Source organism: Colius striatus, chromosome 20, assembly GCF_028858725.1.
Source record: "Colius striatus isolate bColStr4 chromosome 20, bColStr4.1.hap1, whole genome shotgun sequence".
Taxonomy (NCBI): domain Eukaryota; kingdom Metazoa; phylum Chordata; class Aves; order Coliiformes; family Coliidae; genus Colius; species Colius striatus.
In genome coordinates, this window is record NC_084778.1 from 2,775,732 (window position 1) to 2,792,204 (window position 16,473).

Sequence of the window (16,473 nt, forward strand, 5' to 3'; positions counted from 1 at the left end):
AGGGACACCAAGATGATCAGGGGACTGGAACATCTTTCATCCGAGGAAAGGCTGCGGGACCTGGGGCTGTTGAGTCTGGAGGAGACTGAGGGGGGATCTCATTAAAAGTGACAAATATCTAAAGGGTGGGTGTCAGGAGGTTGGGACATCCCTTTTTTCTATGGCATCTAGCAACAGGACAAGGGGTGATGGGATGCAGCTGGAACACAAACAGTTCCACTTAAATATAAGGAAAAACTCTTTCAGTGTTTCAGTGAGGGAGCCCTGGCCCAGGCTGCCCAGGGAGGGTGTGGAGGCTCCTTCCTGGGAGATCTTCAAGACCCACCTGGACATGTTCCTGTTTGACCTGATCTAGGTGAACCTGCTTCTGCAGGGGGGTTGGACTGGATGAGCTCTAAAGGTTCCTTCCAATCCTACCATTCTATGATTTCCATTCTCAAATACCATTGTATCTGCACATTAAACATGACCCAAGTTTCTTGGAGACAAGTTACCATGTAGGGACTGATCCTCCCCACCCAAACCAATGCCTTTGCTCTCAAATTAATGGAGGCCACATTAGAACACTGCAAGGATTTATTTTAGTGGTACATGAAAAGAAAACAGGTGAGTATAAAAACATCTCCAGTGATTACAACATCCAATTCAAGGTGTTTTAAGAAAGATAAATCTCATCAGAAATTGCATCATGACAGGTCATGGAACAGTTTGAAAAGCTACCATAGGTAACAGTAGTAAACAAAAGTGCCACTGTGTGCAAATACTTAAGAAAGAAGTAGACAGTTCTGTGCAGCAGCCACTAACACACAAGCAGATTTAATCACAGCTGCTGCGGGCATTTGTCTTGAAGTCCTGTGGTTTGAAGGATCAGTTTACAAAAGGCAGCTCCTGTGCCCAGTGAGTGAGAGGGTTATCAGTGCTCACACAGCACTAAGGACCATGAGTTCCTTGCCCACGTAATGCAGCTGTACGGCTCCCCCTCGAGCTCCTCAAGAACAGCAGATGCATCCTGATGAGAAGAAACTGGATCTTGGTCCACAGTAAATGGCCAGCTGTGGTCTGGAATGCAAAGGCCACTGTTCTTGGAGCTCTCCACAGAATCTCCTTGCATGGAGTACAGTAATACACAAGTAAAAGCAGAAACAGAGTACAACTCAGGAACTGCAGAAGTTCTTTGCAATTCAGTAGGGAATTGTCTGATGCCCCAGTTGCCATGAAAAGTCACACATCTGAAAGATTTAGTGCAAAACTAATCCTGGTAAGACCGGTACGAATGTGAAAACTGTTTCTATTATTGTTCCAAAGTGTTATAGGAATGTACAAACTGTAAACCTCAAAGCAAATCCATGCAGTGACCACGGTATCCTCTGAACCTTGCCCTCACTGCTTACAACTGGAAACAGTTCTCAACACCAAGCATTAAGCTGAGATATGACTCACTAGAATTCAGAGAGGCTGTGTTCTTATATCCCACATTCCAACTATCTAACCAGTTAACCCACGTTATAGCTTTCACAGTACACAAAGACACCCAGACCACAGAAGATTTTATACAGGGAATCATGTAAGCACGTAACTGCAAAACAAATGTCACATCAAGGTGTTAGCTTCTGCCTCAAAAGAACCCTGAAAAAACCCCAAGGCTTTGAGAAAAACAACAAAAAGGAATCCATAAACACACCAACATCCTTTGTGTTGCTCTTCTACTTGAACTAGATTTTCTCTTTTCCATCCATAACCATGTGCCAGTGACTAGTAACTGTACTTACCACACTAAGTAGGAAGCTCGAAGCCGTGCGTCTAGAACACAGGAGACTCACAAATGTTCTTTCCCAGCACTGCAGCCTGAGATGCTGGGGAACACTGGTGCCTCTTCCAGTCCTTTCCAAACACCTCCAAGCACCTCACTAAGAAACACCACCACTTCTGAAGCTAACTGCCTTCCAGGTTTTTAAAAGGTACGTGATCTTTCTTACTCCATCTCCACTCTCAGGTGCAAAGGGCACGTTAAGTCAAAGCACCTCTGGAAAACCAGGAATTTTGCAGACCAACTGCTGTAAATTGGAGATTTACAATTTTGGTAGCACAGATTCTACCATAAAAAAAAGAATGTGTCCCACTGAAATTCCCAATTTCAGCTCCCACAATTTCTGTAGCAATCACATAGCAGGAGGGGATCAGGGAAGTACTTAAATATGGCTTCAGCTTTCTAAAATCAGTATGACAACAGAAAACAAATGGGGTTGGTACCATGAGCATTAACTTTGACAACAAGTGCTTCATGGCTGATGGTTTGTTCACCTGTGCTCAAGCATTTCTCAACTAAAGCAATTTCATTCAGAAACTGTGGGATCCTGGTTAATGCTGAGCCAGGGTCAAACATAAAAGTGGTTTTATTTTATGTTTTTAAGCCAGAGGGAGAAATGCCAAATGCAAATTGATCATTTGTTTTATAAAAGAGGAATGGGGAAAAAAAGAGAGTCAGGAAAAGTGTGTTTTGATAAATATATCTCAATCTAGAAAAATCAGAAATGGCAAATCCTATCAACAGTTATGAGTAAGGCCTGAGGAAAAGGGATCTACCAAAGGAGGATTTACACACTCCAAAGATTGTGTTCACGTGTGCCTTGTTGCCACACGTGTTCCCCAAAAGGCAATCAGCTTACATGTGAAAGCCAGATCAGACTTTCAACCAAGCTAACTAGCTGTGGCTAATAAATACTTTTAAAATAACTTCATTTAAACTTAAAATCTGGAAATCAAACATTAAATGGCTGCAGCATAGTAAATATTGCATTGTAAGTAAAATATCCTCTACAAACAAAAGGAGCAAGCCTAAAAATCTCTTACAGATTGCAGCTGACTTAGGTTCCTTTGTTGTACTAGAAACATCTGTCTTAAAACATACAGCAATCACTAAGTGCTACTTGTATGGTTCTCATCCAGTGCAAGAGAGTCACTCTCTCTGTAACAATAAAAAGATCTGTTTCCACAATAAATTATCTTCTAGGAGCTTACAAAGTTTCTGAGCAATCCTACCTGTCTCACTTGCACTGCCTTACTCCATCTTCTAAGAGTAAAAGCTTATAATCCCTAAGACATAAAGAATCATCTGACTCCTCAATCGGGACCACTAAACGTCCTTTCTGCCTTCAGAACTCCTCTCGTGACTCCAGATTGTCAGGTTTCTGCATCCAACTGTTCTCTTCCTGTGTAATATCCTTTTCTAGAAATGTTCTGTTGGGCTGAATCTAAGGAAAAGACAGTAATTAACAAATTAACACATTCAGAAACAATGTGCCGCTCTGGGCTATCAATACCCCATTTATATAAATGTCTTACATACTCATTAAAACCTGAGAAAACCAAAAGTGATGCATCTATGCAACAATTAGGGTTTGGTTTTTTTAATCTAGTAAAACTACACTAAACTGATACCAAAACATTAAGTGTCATGTAAAAAGGCAGGCAATGTTTCCCACCAATATAGAAAGAAAAATATGAGCAGTATCACTGAGATACACCAGCCAGCCCCATAACTTTCATTACTGCATCCCCTAAGGTAATGGAGTTTCACAGTCTTTTAAAACCCCTTCATCCAACAACAATGCAGAATTCCATTCTAACCATTCCACAACACATTAGCACAGTCATGACACCACGGAGAATCAAGCACAAACAAAACGCTTGGCAAAAAGTGTTTGTGTAGAAGCAGCAATGCTCAGTCATTTTGTCCAGTCTGTGCAAGTTAAAGTCATCCTTTCAGAAATTAAATGAAGCAGCTTGTTAAACAAATAACTTAAGTTCTAGCTGCCCTGTCTTTCCCAAACTCAAGTGACTAGATGGGAAGCCTTTCTGTGCAAATCTGCCACAGAATGGAATACAAAGAGTTCACTTACAATCTCTCCAAAACTTGACAGCACTCGAGCTGATTTCTCAGCTTTATGGAAACTAGGGACCTAACTGACAGGGCCTGAGGTTCCAAAAAGGAAAGCTGAGAGAAAGAAACCTGTCTTATTTCATTACAACAACGTGGTGCCATAATAGCTACTGAGTCTGTTGGCATATCAGCAAATTCTTTTATGGTATGTTAGCCAGAACACGTCAATTTTGCAACCACTTCTGCTGCCACCACCCCAGGATTAATAAAGCTGCACACACTTATGTTCAGATGCACATGAAAGCAAAAGAAGTAAAAATCACATCAGCATTAATCAAAGCTTCCAAATCTATTACCTGAAAAGGCTGGCTGATGCCAACTATTGACTGCAAATTATTGCTATAATAACAAAGCAGAAATTCTCCTCCAATATCGGGTATTTCTGCAGCACTCATGTAAACCTGTCAACAAGAGGAAGAACAAGCAATGGGCAACTTCCATGGAGAAATAAGTTTGCAAAAATGCAGTCTCTGCTATTCAGGACAGCACAAAAATAGCTATTCACTATTTATAAGCAAATTTGTAATCATAAGCTAAAAAGGATGAGGACAGAAATAACTCCTGAAACCATCTGAAAGCGAAGTCAGGGAGGAAAGGCAAATCTGTCACCAAGTTAGCAAGCTGATTTGGTTCAGGAAGAAAGAAGCAGAAACTCAGGGTTGTTGTAAGGGGAGGGGCAGGGCAGATGAGCAGCAAGGAGGGAGATTCAAACTATTGACACAATACAATTTGGGCTCCTGTTGTAAACTTGATGCTAACTAACAAAATCTCTAACAAGAAATAACTGCTTTCTGGTGCTGTCTGGAAAATCTCATCCATCCCTGGCACTCACTGTCTCTCCAAAAGGAAATCTGAACTTCTGTTTGTTTAGATAAATGTCTCTGAAAACAGATAATCTCTATTCCAAGTAAGTTTGGGTTGTTTGAAATCGCTTTAGGTAATTAGTACTATTAGTATTAGAACTATGTAACAGCAATAGTCTTGAAAGAGGGACCAAAACACTCAATAGCCAAAATGAACAATATGAAAAGCCTAAGAAGCCTTAATCTGTAGCTGTATTAGATACCTGGAACTGACTGTGTTAGTAACATTAGGTGCTTCCAACTGCAACAAAAATCACACAGTAACTATTTAGCACACATTGAGTAACTTTTACAGTCAGATGGAAATGTAGCCAGTTACTTCTATCAGTGGCAGAAACAGAGCAAAATATGACAGTGGGTTTTAATACAATGAGAAGACACTACAAGAATAAGTTGCTTTTTCATCAGTTCCCTTAAGAACTATGATCACACCTGAGAAGGAATGCTGGACTGCCTGAAACTCAGTAAGAGTTAGGAAGAGCGATTTTAAACAATAATATCACTCTCAATCATCTTCAATTGGGCAACAGGTTACAGAGCATGTAAGAAAAGGCAGATATGGAACAAATAGACCTCGTCTGTTACTCTACAGGAAACTACATTAGAAAGAAATACAACTGGCTTACTTGTTTACTGTCTTTGTTAGAAGAAACCTCATCATCTTCTACCCAAGCATAAGTAACATAGTCGTTCACATGCCTGAAAGTCACCTGCAAAGGAAGAGCAGAAGTTCAGCCTTCTGAAGGAAACAAAAAACACTATACAGAAAACACAAAGTTGCAAGAGAGATGGTTAATACTTCACTGAAGTAATTAAACACTTCACTTTTAACCAAAACACTTTGGTGGGGAGCATAAATCTCTTGTTTCCGAGAGGGTGCCAGTGCTCTCTTCTCTCACCCTTCCACTGACTTTTATTTTTGTTCTTTCTTTGAGTAGAAATCTTTTGAAATGCAGGTGTTAGGGAAGGACAATAAATCAGCACAACAGCTTAGCACAGAATTTAAAGGCTGCAAAAAAGCTCACATGCTAAGCAACTAAACTGTCAGAACACAGAAACTAAAGGCAATCGAGGACCCACAACTATTTCAGACAGCTTTGCACTAGCAAGAATCACAATGTCCCATGACAGAAGACTATCTACCACCTCTTCCAGTCACATTCACCACCTTCACTGAAGAGACACAATGTTGTAACATTACCTTGAAGAGCCCAATCCAGTCCCAAGCACTGCTTGGGAATTCAGGCACTGCAGAATAGCTGATCAGAACATCATGCTCTGCACTCCACTCTCCCTCTGGATTCAGTGTGACCAAAGGATCTGACAGAAGAGGCTTTAGCTAGAAAGAAGAGCAGAATTTGAAGTCAGTCAAATCTGTCAGTCTTTCAGCTATTCTTTTCAAGTTATTCTCTGCCACACCTGCTGGGGGATTCTTAACTGAATGGAAGTCACCTGAAAGTGATTTGCTGCATTTGCTATGATCAGAATGAAATGCAGGTTATGACTTACAAAGTTTAGAAAAGCAGCTTCTGTAAAGCAACACTTAATAAAACAAACTTTTTTCTCAACAGCATAATTGGGACAGCACCTCAAGCCCAAAAGTGCCTGTAACAGGTTTGTGATCGCTGATGCCATAGCTCATGTGGCTGATGTAGTTATTCAAAGTAACAGAAATAGTCTGTTCTTCTTCAGAGAATTCGCCTTCTTTTGATGGGTGCTGGCAGAGATTTTTCACCCTCCAAAGAATTCTGTCAGTCCACGCTGGCTTTCTTTTCTTCTCACTGCAAAAGTGTAAGATAAAAGTGAAATGAGAAGAAAATCAGTTGCCAAAAGCTAAGAATACTGTGCAAAATCTACTCAATATTGAAAGGCTGTCAGATATGTATTAATAAAAGAAGGCAATCACATCCAAGCTTCATTTTACAGCTCTGTTCAATATACTTCACAACCAAGGTTTCCTTAATTTGAACTCAACTCCATTTAGCACAGATCAGTTTCATAGGTTAAAGAGGAGTAAAATGAAGGGGAGAGGGGTGTTTCAGTGGGTTAGTTGGCTTCATACAGGAAATGATACTTTCTCCTAAAACACTCCATAAAAACATGCAAGAACATGGGGATAATACAGCAACTGCCCCAAGCTTCAAACATATAGTTACTGTGAGAAAAGGGGCATAAATTTAAGGAGATGTAGGAAGAGTCTGAATGAGGAAAACATTTGAGAAGAAGGGGTTTTTTTAAACAACAAAAACCAGACAAACTTAGGTAGCTTACACTATGGATGTAATGCTTTAAACACAGTTCCTTTAACTTGTACTAGCCTGCATTTCACATTTGCAAGCTACTGATGTCTGATTAAGAAAAGGCTATACAAGTCCATAATCAAGAAGGTTGTGCCTGCAACTGTGCTATACATCAAACTGGAATCATAATTCAGAGTTTCCTTTTATACCATATCAACAACAACAGAAGCCATGAGCCTTTCGTGGTTCTCTCTGTAGTGGGAGGAAGAGGAAGGCTTAACAGCAACTCTCTGTATGGATGTAGCACTTCAAATTGAAATGGAGAAAAGATCATACCCTATGGAAGAGGAATTAGAATGGACTGGATTGAATGACAAAAGTTAATGAGCAGGATGTGTGAGGAAAACTGTCAGTTTAATAACTTGGAATCTCAGAATCAATAAAAAGAAAAGTCAAACGTCATTCAGTTCAATATTCAGCACAATTTTGTTTTACCCCTTCCCATACACAAGCCTAGCTCACCTATAATAAGGTGGAAAGAATACAAATGACTAAGGGGCCATATCCCACTTACTCCAGTAATTATATAAACCGACAGAAATCTTTATGAGCTGCCATATGTCTGCTCTGCTGTGCAGGAAAACCCTAAAAGAACAGCTTGAGTTCATATGCTCTGTTTTACAGAAAATGGCATATTAGATGGGAAAGAGAACCTCAAAATGCACATTGAAAAAGCATCAGAGAGCAAAATACTGGGTGCTTCATATAAAGCACACTCATCCAGGGTGCTTGCCTTGAGGTCTATGCATGGTCCCCCATTCAACCAAAATATCTCTGCTAGTTTTAACAGCAGAATGCACACAGTATGTGTAAGCAGACTTTCTGTTCTTTAAATGAGCCAATACAGACTATGAATCATTCTTAGATTGTCTAGGTTTGGATTATTAGAAGTGTTTCTTGTTAAGTGGATTTGCTGCTGGTCCTATTATATCTCTTCTTGCTCAGCATGAGAATAAAATGTCTTTGGATTCAACCAAATAAACTTCCAATATTAAGTGCAACAGCAGAGTAGAAATCACTACAGCTTTCAGACAGATTGAGAAAATCCCTGAAGAAAATCAGCTGTCACCTGATTTTCAAATATTTCACAATAATCAAATCAAAAGCTCAGGAAGGATCTTTGTTTTGATTCTGAAATATTTACAAATCTATGAAATCCAGAAAGTTCTCTTCTTACTTAAACCAAAACAGGGACTTCTGCTCTCTGGAAGTAAAGAAAAACATCAGTACAAACCTTTGGACAGGAATTTATCCTTCTGTTGAAACATAAGACTAACACTTCACAATAAACTTTGGCTGCTCTGCTTACTGTTTTTCAGAGGAAAAACTTTGGAAAGTTAGGATACACCATTTTCAAATGTAAACAATTTATAAATACACATTGACATTTATTTCCAAATACCACCAGTACCAAATGAAATGCTCAAGCAGAAAGGCAAAGAAAATTATTGCCAATTCCTCTTTTCCTTTTACTCACTTGTGACAACCAATGGGCACTTTCAGTATTAAAGAACAAATAACAAGTGGTTTAAACAAGTGCTGGTGTACCCTGTTAATCTAAGCTTTCCAAGAAGAAAGATGGGTTGTTTCACTCCTTCCCTCACACAACCCACAGACTTGGGCCTCTTCAGCCAGAAATAATCCTTTACTCAGATCTGACCACTGAATAGGCACAGTAGAATAGCTCAATAGCCCCAGTTACATTAGTGTACTCAGGAAATTCAGGTTTCTTTACTAAGTCAAGCACCTCACTCACCCTAATATTCCATGTCTAAGCACATCCTATTTCACTTTTACCTTGTATCATACACATCCGAATAAAGGTCAAACTTGTAGGTGGGTTTAAACTGCAGGGGACCCTCTATGAAATCCTGAAGAAATGCTTCTTTCTTTTTTGCCATATTTAACTGTAGAAAGAAAAAGTAACTTTTAAAGATTCTGTTTAAAAAACAGAGCTCAAAGTGCAACTGGGAAAGGAGCTGAGACAGCATCTTCCAAGAAGAATTCAACATCTCAGTCAGTACATTTGGAAAGGTGAATTCAGGAGTGCTACTGCCAGAACTCTTGACGTGATCTGTTTTAAGGTTTTATGGCAGTTTTAACTCAAAACAAATCCCAGAATAAGCTTTTCTTACAAATAATTCTCAAGTGAAATATAAAAGAGACATTAAGGTGATGAACAATTCACAAGCCATGAAGTCAAGAGAGAACTCCAGTCAACCATGAGCGTTGTAAGCAGGTGAGAAACTAAACAAAAGCAGAAGAGTTTGCAGTCAATTGGGGCTTATGACTGAGAAGTGAGAAAGTGAACAGACAGATCCATCCCACCTCATGACTACTCTGAATCTGTGTTATTTCATAGAAATCAGAAACTCAGGTAATGCTAACTACCCTGTTGTGTTAGCATACATTAAACCAAACCAAACTAAATCCCCAGACAGATTAAGTCAACTCACCTGGTCCTTTTCCCACAGCAGATTGTAACGCTTGTTATTTATTGATTCCCGGACAAAATGTATGCCATAATCTGCTATCCTGAAGTTTAGATCTCCAAACCAGAAGAGAATACTGAAAAAAAACCCAAGCCACAAACACAAAACAAGGAAGATTTATAAGAATGCATTAACATGAGGGAAGAATGGAAGTCATTATGCTAATTAGGTGTTCTAATCAATTATATGACTTAATTTAAACAGTTTAATCACAAGTATGAAGCAGTTACAGATAATCTTAGCAGCAGGTTATCCCTCTATAAACACAAACAAACACAAAAAGGAACTGAAGTGGTAAATTAAGTCACAGAATCACAGAATCTGGAGGGTTGGAAAGGACCTCAAAAGATCATCCAGTGCCAACAGATAAAACCAATACAGACAGAAACTGGTCTGAACAACTCACTCGTGATCCAAGGTACTTGGAATATTCTCTCCTTCAAACTGCATTTCTAGGATCTTTTCAAAGTCATCCAGTCGCTGCTCTGTATTCTCCATATGAGCTGGCAAGTGGCAGTTCATGAAGCAAATTGTATGGCCATAGAGGGACATGCGAATGGTCACTCCTCCTTTGTTCCCCTGGTGTGTAAGATGAACTACAGTGAGGGAATTCACACTCTCTATTTTTCAGTCTTGCTATTTAGATTTCAATTAACACAAGTTCTTCCTAACTAAAGTGGATTTCAGCTAATAAACTGGTGAAATTACGGTATGTGCTGTGCATTTGCATATCACAGGTTCAAAGAAGCGAGCATCGCTGCTTGGCAGTTTATACATTTTTAAATCAACCACATATCCTCTCTCCCACCATGGAACTATTTAGAGGTATATAAACAAAGCCACCAAGTCCCAGATGCTTCCTTACCCAGTATCCATACAGGCCTGTCCGTGTGTAGTGGGTGTGAATGTCCCGTATGAAAGGGAGGTGGATGTGCTTCACAAAGACCAGAAGCAGCAACCCCTGCATGCGAACTGAGGAGAGCTGGAAGAGACACAAAAAGAGGGAACTGGTCATTTCCAGGGAGGTATTTGCAGTTCCTTGGGTCTACCTTCATAGCAGCTTTTAAGTGAAGGGTATCATAGCAGTCATGCAATCCTCTCACCAAGCCTGGCTTCAATACCATGACACAGTAAATGCAGACACACAGCAGTGCTGTACAGAACAAAGCCTTACAGCAGACTTACCAACCATTTTCATGACTCTTTCAACTAATTAACATCATATTACAAATCTGAAGTTGACCTCAAAATGTGTACTCACACAAACATCTTTACAGACCTTTCTTCTGCCTCATCAGCCTCTGTTTTTAAGCATCCTGGTCATAAAGAACCAAATTCCTGACTTTTCACCTATCATCTTAATGCACAACTAGTCCTTCAAGAGGAGCAAGTTTTTCCAAGTCTAACATCCTCAAGAGATAACTAATCACTCTAAATGCCATCAAAATGTCTAAAAAGCACAGCAGTTAATTCTAGGCATTTGCAAAAACAATGACTTGCAAACAGCAGTAACTCCTGTCTGCAATGCCTGTAAGAACTGATTCACTGAACACATCTAAAGAAGAAGAGAGCATGTAGCACATAAAACACTGTTTAAGTTTTAAGATCCTGGGATGGTTTTTTTTGTGTGGTTTGGGGTTTTTTGTGTGTGGAAATAGTCTAACAAAGATGTTCTTCATAAAAAAATGTATGAACTTTACAATGTTCCTGGTATGAGCCACAAAATCCATTTTAAGTGTTTAACTATAATGATTCCATTTAAAGTACAAACATTGAAATATACTAATTGCAGTTCAATTTGATGCTGGATGAACTTAGACAAAGACTACATTGGAATAAAATCTGACTTTAAGAATAATATTGATGGAGAAGTACACGAGTTTAGTCCCAAATTCAAATTCCTCCTTTCTTTGCCTCCACATCTACAGAAGTAAATGGTTTCAGAAGATATGCTAATGTTTTCAATGCCCTTGAATCCAATAAAACACTGAAGAACATACTGAAATGATGGATCATAATTACTAGATAATGCATAAGTATTTGTATCTGATCAGACATTTGGTGTAACCAGTATTCTCCTTTTCACAATTATGTCCATAAGACAAAAAGACCTTCCGGTCTCTTTATTATTTTCTATGTTCCACTCTGTTGTGGGCAAGACTCAAACACTTCCCAAGATCCATATGAAACCTCTTCTCTCTGTAGGTCTTGAACATCCAAACACAATGGATTCCTCCTCTGCAGGAACCAGCACTCATCCCACCAACATGCAGTGTCAAATCAAGCAAAGACCTTTCATAGATGGGACACGATTCTGCTTATGGGGAAAGAATTGCCTGACCCCAACCAGCTCAACACTCTGAAAATGGCCCCTGTTACTGAAGGGACAGAATGCCCCCAAGATGACAACAATCCCTCTATGCTCAACCTCGTCATTGGTCAGCAAAGAAGGGGCTAGTGTTCCTCTCCTCCTCAGCCAACTTCCCAGCTAAATCCTAGCACAAGCTCTCCTCACTGCCTGTTTTGATTCTGACCTGGCCTGACAGTCTCCTCTCATTATTAGAGCTGGAAACCCTTAGGTGGCAGCATCCCTTCGTTAGGGTGTTCAAAGCACCACATTTATCCATTAGAATTCAAAATCAGCCACCCATACCACCAGGAATTCTTTTGATCTGTCTGTACACAGGGCCTGAAGGGCAGCCACAGCCAGATTCAGAATGTTTATCAGCAATAGCTTACTCTAGAATGAACAAAGGGTTTTCTCCTTTTTCCCAATGGGTCCTTTGTTTTGTTTAATTAAAAGAATGGCACAACTAGTGAGTGTGATTAGCACACAGATAATACAATCACCTCAGCAAAATCACCTTGAAATAATGCTTGATTTAGAAAATCAACACCACATTCAAAAGCCTTTTAATATCTATCAGAGAAATTCAGGATATCCTTCTGTGTTTATTCTCTGCATTATTAAAACAGCTAGTACTTTAGCTCATCTTATGCCCCAGATATTAACACTTGTCAGTTAAACTGCCATACAATGTTCTAGGTTTTCAATCAAAAATATGTCTTATAACATACATATATAAACCTACTTAACCCCTATATATACACACACGATATATACACTATAGCTATATATACACACACTACATATACACTATACCTACTTATCTTTTACAGTGATGCAAATTATTTTCACCTGTAAACAAGTTGGGAAGAAAAGAAAAGGAGAAAGAAACTTCACCAGTTTTTACTTAACAAAAATCACTGCCAGTGCTTGAGATGAGTAACTGCTTTCACTATAAATAAGCAGCCTACATCAGAAACATCACAATACAGTTCCCCACTATTCCACAGAGCAAGAAGACTTTCTACAAACAAGAGAGAGACAAAGCTACTGTGCCCACAAGAAAAAGGCTGTTGAGTACAAGTTCACATCATATGTCATTTTAAATAACCCTCATTAAAACTGCCTTTATCAACAAACCAGGAAAACACAAGTGTGATGAAGAATCACTTCTAACATACATGACCCTATCAAAGAGACTGACACCTGCAAAAAACACACCATCAACTTCCCTTTTATGGAGAGTTTCAGGGGAAAAAAGCCTGAGTGGAGCTGGGGGAGATGTTTTCCATCACTGCTGTGACATTTAAGAGCTGTAAATAATTACCTTGATGTATCCCAACGGAGACAATACGGTCATGAAAAAAATGCTCCATGGATCATCAAATGCCAAGTCAGAGAGAAAATTTGTGATTCTTGAGTTCACCTCCTGTAAGCTGAATACATCAAGATTACTCACACCACATCACTTAAATCTGACAGAATTCACATAACCTTTGCAGAACACATACCACAACATCCCAACAGACCTCTCTCAGTGTGAGAAATCTGCATGTTCAGCTCCTCACTTACAAGCAGTTTAACTGGACCACAGGTCCGATACATCTAACACTGAGAAAGGCAAAGTTAAAGGAGTTTATTTACACCTGAAGACAGAGTTTAAGACAATACTAGATTCAAGATATGTTATGACAAATAACCTGCCAGGCCTTTAAAATGTCAAGAAAGTTTGGAACATGTGATGGCAGATTATGCCTAAAAAGCTTGTGCTAGTTTCTTTAAAACACACAGAACTTTGGGTAACTCATACCAAAATGAATATGCTTCTATATGTCCACAGAGAAAACAGCAGCTCAAATATTTTTATGTGTTTAGAAAAAAACAAGAGAATATATCTTGTCACAAAACAAGAGCAGAAAGGAGGGGAAATTCTCTGTAAATCATCTCTGTCTCCTCTTCCCCTTCTGCTAGCAGTAATGTTAAACCACCTCCCAGGCAGCCTTTCATATGGCACAGTCCTCCCAAAGGGGACAGTGAGTTGATAAGACTTGCCAGTTTTGCAATAAACTTATGAAGCAACTTCTCAAACGTGTACTTACCCAATGACATACATATCCACAGTTGGGCCCAGTGAATCGAGCTGAAGTAAACTAGTGACATCAGGAGGTGGAGAAGCTGTGCCCACGTTCCAGGTCACTAAGTGTAGTCTACAAACAAGCAAACAAAAAATCCACACAAAAGTAATGCTGAAATTGAAACATGAAGAGGTAACCAACAATAAGAGCGTCTCATTTCCTCAAAGAACTTCTAACTACAGAAAATTTCTGTCACTTTTCAACCATCAGCAATCTATTTATCAGCTCTCACTTAAATAAACCCCCAAAACAGCAGAAACAATCAACTAGAAGGGAGCGAAACCTCAATTCTTGCCACTTATCCTTCATCTTTTTCCCCCAAATAAGGAAAGCTTCATCTAGCGTGCGAGACACTTCTTCATGGATCTCATCATCCGAGCTGATGTCCTCCACACAAGCCATGAGCTGTGCTACTCGCTGCCGGAGCTGCAGGCGCCCGCTGGAGCCTGTGCTGCTGATGCTCGCGGACCTGCTGCGCACGTGGTGCAGGCTTTCCAAATCAGCCAGGGAGAGGGCTCCCGAGTCTTGAAATGCATCTTCGCTACTGAAGGATGCCATTTGATCAAAAGCAAAAAGAAGAGCTATGCTCCAAAGGACTAGCCCTACATCAAAATCCAAAGTATAGAAGGAACAGGTGGCTAAGGGTCTGCCAGATCAAGTTTTTCACTCGTGAAATTCAGCATTGCTTCTAAGGCAAAAGGACAAACGGTGGTGCAGCAACCCTGAAAAAAACCCTGTAGCATTACCACCACACTCAATGGGTTGTTACAAAAGCTGCAATCACATCCTAGCTCACACAGTGAATTGTTTCTTCATAATAGATTTAGCATGGTTAATTCTATAAGCTCTAGATTGAAAAGAATTTATTGTTGATTTGAATTAATCATGTGCCTCCATCTGTAGGCTAGTACAAATATAATCCCAGCTCCCAAACACACAAATACAGTGCTGACCAAAACCAAGCTCCTCTCACACAGTCAAACATCGAAATGTCACTTGTCTGCTGTTTCTTAATAAAACAGCAATTTCAATATTAAAGCTTCTAAACAGAGATTCATTTAACTGTCAGTCTTAACTATCAGATAGACTTAAAAAATAATAAGCTGTTAATTTTCCACTCAGCTTAGGATACTGTAAGGACCTCACAAACACTGAGAGTTGAATGGTGAATCCCATCAGTAAATCCATTATTAGGCTAGACTTCTACATCCCCTCGATTGCCTGCTCAAGGTGACACATGATGTCTGTGGAAGAGCTGGAAAGTGACTTTGCATACTGGATTAAAATGACCCATAATTTCTCTCATCAACAGTTTCTCTCTGCAAGACTGCTTCTGTTTAGAGTCAGCCAAAAGCTATTCTGAAACGTATCTCTGGGGCAAGGGGGAAGGTGCAGTTCTAATTCTGACACCAGAAATGTGTCACTTGGGGACATTCCCCAGTTATTCATTTTAGAAGACAATTACCTGACTAAACAAAACCTAAATAACATTGAAGCCATCAGTCCTCACTGATAGAAATGAAATCCCTCAAACCCACACCACTAAGAACACAGGAAGGGCTACAGAGCCAGAATTTGCACCAAAACAAAACATATGTGTAAAAACGTGAAGAACATCCTTAATGAGCCACTTTCACTGTAGGTTATGAGCCCATGGTAGTGCTCCTTGGGTTCTTTATTCAGCTGTGCTGCTCAACCACCCTTTAGGTAGGACCAAGCCCACAGCACGGTGCAGACAACACAACTCATCACCACAGCACAGCAGCGTAAAAACACCACACAGACAGACGCCAGAGACTTACTGGCGTTCCTTCCTCCCCACGAAAAGCGACGACTTGGAGACCCTAGAGCCATAAACAGCCAGTGCAGTAGATCTTGCCCTCACGGAACGTTAAGTAGGTCTCCAGAAAGTGCCAAGAGCCCCAACAATGTCGGATAAGCCGCCTTGAAACGGCTCGTACCGCCGCTTCAAAGCAGAAAAGCAGCTTTTCTCCCTTCCCTGTGCCCGCGTACCTGCGCTAGTCAGCGTTAACTCCCTGTTAATAAGCACAAACGCAAGTTTCGCTAATTCTGAGCTAATTACGTCAAGACTGAGCTACTTTCCTCCCCGTACTCGGCAAAGCTGCCCTCAGAGACCTGCGCCTCACGCCCGGCCGCCCCTCAGACGCTCACCTCAGCTCCCTCACGGCATCGCGCTGCTCCGGGCCTGTGGGCTCCATCCCCGGCGTTCGGGTCCGGAAAGGGCTGCGAAGGGGCGAGCGGAGACCCAGACCCCGACCCCGCCTCAGGCGGCCCGGCCCGGCCCGGCCTCCGCGCTCCCCTCAGCCGCGCCGCGCCCGCTGCCGGCAGCGCCGCGCGCCCCTTGGCCCGCGTGACGGGGGCGGCGGCACGGCACG

General features: G+C 40.6%; 1 protein-coding gene across 2 annotated transcripts; it reads right to left on the bottom strand.

Moving 5' to 3' along the window:
* Window positions 1–558: 558 nt before the first annotated feature.
* On the bottom strand, window positions 559–16,411 carry INPP5K (inositol polyphosphate-5-phosphatase K). Of its 2 annotated transcripts, XM_062012539.1 has the most exons (13): window positions 16,250–16,411; window positions 14,042–14,149; window positions 13,270–13,378; window positions 10,461–10,577; window positions 10,002–10,174; window positions 9,560–9,671; window positions 8,901–9,010; window positions 8,281–8,307; window positions 6,392–6,584; window positions 6,005–6,142; window positions 5,430–5,513; window positions 4,237–4,341; window positions 559–3,251 (listed from the first exon to the last, which is right to left on the bottom strand). In XM_062012539.1, exons 1-13 carry the CDS (start codon window positions 16,294–16,296, stop codon window positions 3,153–3,155), a joined length of 1,422 nt encoding a protein of 473 aa, XP_061868523.1. In that variant the 5' UTR covers window positions 16,297–16,411; the 3' UTR covers window positions 559–3,152. The 2 variants fall into 2 exon arrangements, with proteins under 2 accessions (XP_061868523.1, XP_010193512.2); XM_010195210.2 differs by lacking the exon at window positions 8,281–8,307.
* Between the last annotated feature and the right edge of the window lie 62 nt (window positions 16,412–16,473).

What these genes read in the sequence shown, in the direction of transcription:
- INPP5K (XM_062012539.1), bottom strand. Translation starts at nt 16,296, where the DNA reads ATGGAGCCCACAGGCCCGGAGCAGCGCGATGCCGTGAGGGAGCTGAG. An exon ending in CTCCGTTGGGATACATCAAG is followed by an intron (nt 10,578 to 13,269) that starts GTAATTATTTAC and finishes TGTCTCTTCCAG; the next exon opens with CTCTCCTCAGTTCGCATGCA. An exon ending in CTAACAAAGACAGTAAACAA is followed by an intron (nt 4,342 to 5,429) that starts GTAAGCCAGTTG and finishes TCTTGTTGACAG; the next exon opens with GTTTACATGAGTGCTGCAGA.